The sequence below is a fragment of the Rhincodon typus genome, chromosome 43 (assembly GCF_021869965.1).
Source record: "Rhincodon typus isolate 14 chromosome 43, sRhiTyp1.1, whole genome shotgun sequence".
Taxonomy (NCBI): Eukaryota; Metazoa; Chordata; class Chondrichthyes; order Orectolobiformes; family Rhincodontidae; genus Rhincodon; species Rhincodon typus.
In genome coordinates, this window is record NC_063374.1 from 7,670,668 (window position 1) to 7,674,770 (window position 4,103).

The following is a 4,103-nucleotide window of genomic DNA, read 5'->3' on the forward strand; positions in this document are numbered from 1 at the left end:
TTATTGTCCATCTCTGAATCTGTCCAGTGTTCGATCCTGGTGCTGAGAAGTCCTGGAGGTGAATTCTCTCGTACAACTTTTCACGTTTGTGGTGTGACATTATTGATAATCTTTAAGATTCTGTCATCCAGAATATCGATTACTTCTCTGGAACCGTTGAGCTTGTTTTGTTTTATTTTTATCTGAAGCAACTTCTTTGTTCCTTGTCACATTTGGCATTGACTGTCTGATCTTTCGTGTGACTAACTCATAGACCTGTACGGCACGGAAACAGACCCTTTGGTCCAACTCAACGGTGCTGACCAGATATCCTAAATTAATCTAGTCCCACTTGCCACATTTGGCCCTCTAAACCCTTCCTATTCATGTACCCATCCAGATGCCTTTTAAATGTTGTAATTGTACCAGCCTCCACACACGCACCACCCTCTGCGTGAAACAGCTGTCCCTCAGTTCCGTTTTAAATCTGTCACCTTAAACCTATGCCCCTTTAGTTTTGGACTCCCTCCACCCCTGGGGGAAAAGTCCTTGGCTATTCGCTCTATCCATGCCCCATATTCACTACTTTGTAAACCTCTATAAGGTCACCCCTCAGCCTCCGACGCTCCAGGGAAAATAAATCATCTGTCTTGTGGTATAAAGCAGTCAGATCTTCAAAACAATTCAGTTCATTTGGCTTTGAGTCTCAGCCAGACGTGGCTAAACGCTTTCGATTCCTCATCCCTTTGCTCGATACCGAGTTACTGCTGGTTCTTTCGATCCACGGCCTGTTCTGAAGTTTGCACAATCACAGTGGGTTGCTCAAGGATTTTATTTGTTTTTGTTTACGTTCCCCTACCTCTTCCCCTCCTCTCCAGCGGCTCCCTACATCCGGATATTGGAGCAGCCCAAACAACGCGGGATGCGATTCCGATACAAGTGCGAGGGGCGCTCGGCTGGGAGCATCCCCGGAGAGAAGAGCACGGATAGCACCAGGACATACCCCGCCATCGAGGTAAGGTTTGGCAGCGGGCACTGCCCGACATCTGGCACTTGCCCTGGCCCAGCCATCCCCTTCCCGCTTCCTGAATGCCAGTCACCTCCACTAGGGGGTGGAGGGGGGCACAGTCGTGACTGCAGAGCGAGTAGGCATCTCGATTGCGCTTCCCTTTGGCCCCAAGTGGAAGCTCCAGGGGTGGGGGTGTGGGAAACGGCCTCAGCCCCGGACAGCGAAGTCCTTGGGATTTGGGGGATTTTAACTGCTCCCTGTCGCCTCTTGGGATCTTGATGTTTCCGAATCGGTCGCTGACATTTTCCTGCACTGCAGTGTCCTTTGTTGGCCGTAAGTTGCACGGGAGGCGATGGCCTAGTGGTATTATCGCTGGACTGTTAATCCAGAGACCCGGGTTCGAATCCCGCCACGGCAGATGGTGGAGTTTGAATTCAATAAATATCTGGAATTAACAAACTAATGATGACCGTGAGTCCATTGTCGATTGTTGTAAAAACGCATCTGTTTCACTAATGCCCTTTAGGGAAGGAAACTGCCATCCTTACCTGGTCTGGGCCTACATATGGCTCCAGACCAACAGCAATGTGGTTGACGCTTAACTGCCCGATGGGCAATAAATGCTGGCCTGGCCAGCGACGACCTCATCCCGTAAATGAATAAAGGAAACAAACAGGTATTTGTGTCGGAGCGAACTATTTGACTGTGGTAGCTGTTGTGGTTGCTGTGCATAAGGGGAGTACGTTGATTCGGGGGGCGTGGGGGGGGAGAGAAATGGGGTTCTCTTTACTGCAGTTGGCCATCAAGTCTGGGTTGTTACATACTTTCAAGGCTTGAGACAAATTTTTAACGGGGAAGGGAATTGAGGGTCGTGGGGGGTAAAGAAAGGAAGTGGTGCATAGTTCCTTGAAAGTGGAGTCGCAGGTAGACAGGGCGGTGAAGAAGGTGTTTGGTTCACTTGTCTTTGTTGGTCAGTGCATTGAAAGTAGGAGTTGGGAGGGTCATGTTGCAGCTGTACAGGACATTGGTGAGGCCACTTTTGGAATACTGCATTCAATTCTGGTCTCGCTGCTATGGGAAAGATGTTGTGAAACTTGAAAGGGTTCAGAAAAGATTTACAAGGATGTTGCTGGGTGGAGGGTTTGAGCTATAGGGAGAGGCTGACTAGACTGGGGCTATTTTCCCTGGATCGTCAGAGGCTGAGGGGTGACCTTATAGAGGTTTATAAAATCATGAGGGGCATGGATAGAGTGAATAGACAAGGTCTTTTTCCCCAGAGTATGGGCCTCCAAAACTAGAGGGGTATAAATTTAAGGTGAGCAGGGAAAGATTTAAAAGGGACCTAAGGGGCAACTTTTTCACGCAGAGGGTGGTGCGTGTATGGAATGAGCTGCCAGGGGAAGTGGTGGAGGCTGGTACAATTATAACATTTAAAAGGCTTCTGGATGGGTAGATGAATAGGAAGGGTTTAGAGGGATATGGGCCAAATGCTGGCAAATGGGACTAGATTAATTTAGGATATCGGGTCGGCCTGGACGGGTTGGACTGTGAAGGGACTGTTTCCATGCTGTATGACTGTACGGAGTTGAGGATTACCAGATCAACTGTGACCTCTTGAAGGGCGGAGCAGACTCGACAGGCCGAACGGCCTACTCCTGATGCATCTTACGACCCCCAGAGTCACTCTTTGTGGATTTGCCCGTCGTGCTCGCTCCCAATTGCCCCTTGTCAGGCTCGGGCCATTTCAGAGGGTGGCTTAAGAGGCGACCCGTGGGTCTGGAGTCACGTGTAGGCCAGAGCGGCTAATTTCCCCCTCCAAAGGGGCATCAGTGGAGCTGACAGGGTTTTATTTATTTAATGACGATTGACAGTAGTTACACAGTCGCAATGAATTGAACTAAATTCTCACTGGCGCGATTCAAAACGCCCCTCCCCGTACCCCCCGGGCATGACCCTGGCTCTATGGGCAGTGATATTGAATGACCTGCCCTAAGGAGGGCAAACCGTTGGTATGGAACGCTGGTTGACTGATGGGAGCGCAGGGAAGTGGCTGAGCTGTTGTTTCATTCCACTGCAGAAATTCACGGCCACCGAGACATGCCCTTCGGCCCATCAAGCCTGCGCCAGCCAACCCAAACGCCTCACTAATCCCAGCAGGTCTGGCAGCAGTGCTAATCGCTGAGCCACCGTGCCTCTGCTCCTAAAGGCCTTCCCAGCCACTCAATCCGCGAAGAGGAGAGAGAGAAAAAAATAAAGTCAGAGTTGACGTTTCAGGTCCGCTGACCCTTCCTCGGAACAGTTTCTGATTTTTAGCTCCTCGCAACGCTGCAGGACCTGCTGAGCTTTTCCAGCAACTCCTGTTTTTGTTCCTGATTTAAAGTAGAAACTATTTCAGCCAGAGAACGGTGAATCTATGGAATTCACTGCCACAGAAGGCTGTGGAGGCCAGGTCATTGAGTACATTTAAGACAGAGATAGATAGGTTCTAGATTATCAAGGGTTACGGGGACAAAGCAGGAGAATGGGGGTTGAGGAACTTATCAGCCATGATTGAATGGCCTAATTCCTGCTCCTATTTCTTATGGTCATTCGCAGTTCTCTCAGTTTTTATTTGGTATTCACCTCGCTTAGTCCCCATTTGCCCAGTCTTGGCATCGCGAGTGCCCATCTAAATACCTCTTCAACGTCACAACGGTTTCTGCCCCTCACACACTCCCAGGCACTGAATCCCAGATTCCCACCACCGTGGTGGGTTAGCCATGGGGAAATGCAGGGTTACAGAGTAGGAGGGGGTGGGTCTGGGCGGGACACTCTTCAGAGAGTCGGCGCAGACGCGATGGGCCGAACGGCCTGCTCCCGTGCTGCAGGGATTCTATGGTGTTGAAGGGCTGGGAGGCAACGCTGGAACTGTATAAAACACTGGTTAGGGTGAAAATGTTTCCCTCGCTTCCCCTCTAAACTTCCTGCCCCTTCCCTTAAAACGATACGCCCCCACCAGTCATTTCCCCAAAGGGGAAACATTTCTTCTTGTCTACTCTATCGATGCCCCTCATCATTTAATCCATCACAAACACGCCTCCCTCTCAGTCTCTTCTAGCTCCAAGGAAAAACAACT

The 4,103-nt window shown here is 50.2% G+C and overlaps 2 protein-coding genes across 4 annotated transcripts in view; one reads left to right on the plus strand and one right to left on the minus strand.

Annotated features, from left to right (window-relative positions):
• The window catches only part of c43h11orf68 (chromosome 43 C11orf68 homolog), a 32,214-nt gene that overhangs the window by 10,717 nt on the left and 17,394 nt on the right, over positions 1 to 4,103 (minus strand). The gene's annotated exons all lie outside the window — the stretch shown is intronic.
• rela (v-rel avian reticuloendotheliosis viral oncogene homolog A) overlaps positions 19 to 4,103 on the plus strand; it is an 11,407-nt gene continuing 7,322 nt past the window's right edge. The window contains exons 1-2 of the mRNA XM_048619552.1: positions 19 to 58; positions 858 to 994. Coding sequence (XP_048475509.1) covers positions 902 to 994 — 93 coding nt within the window. The 5' untranslated portion in view covers positions 19 to 58; positions 858 to 901. The remainder of the gene's footprint in view (positions 59 to 857; positions 995 to 4,103) is intronic.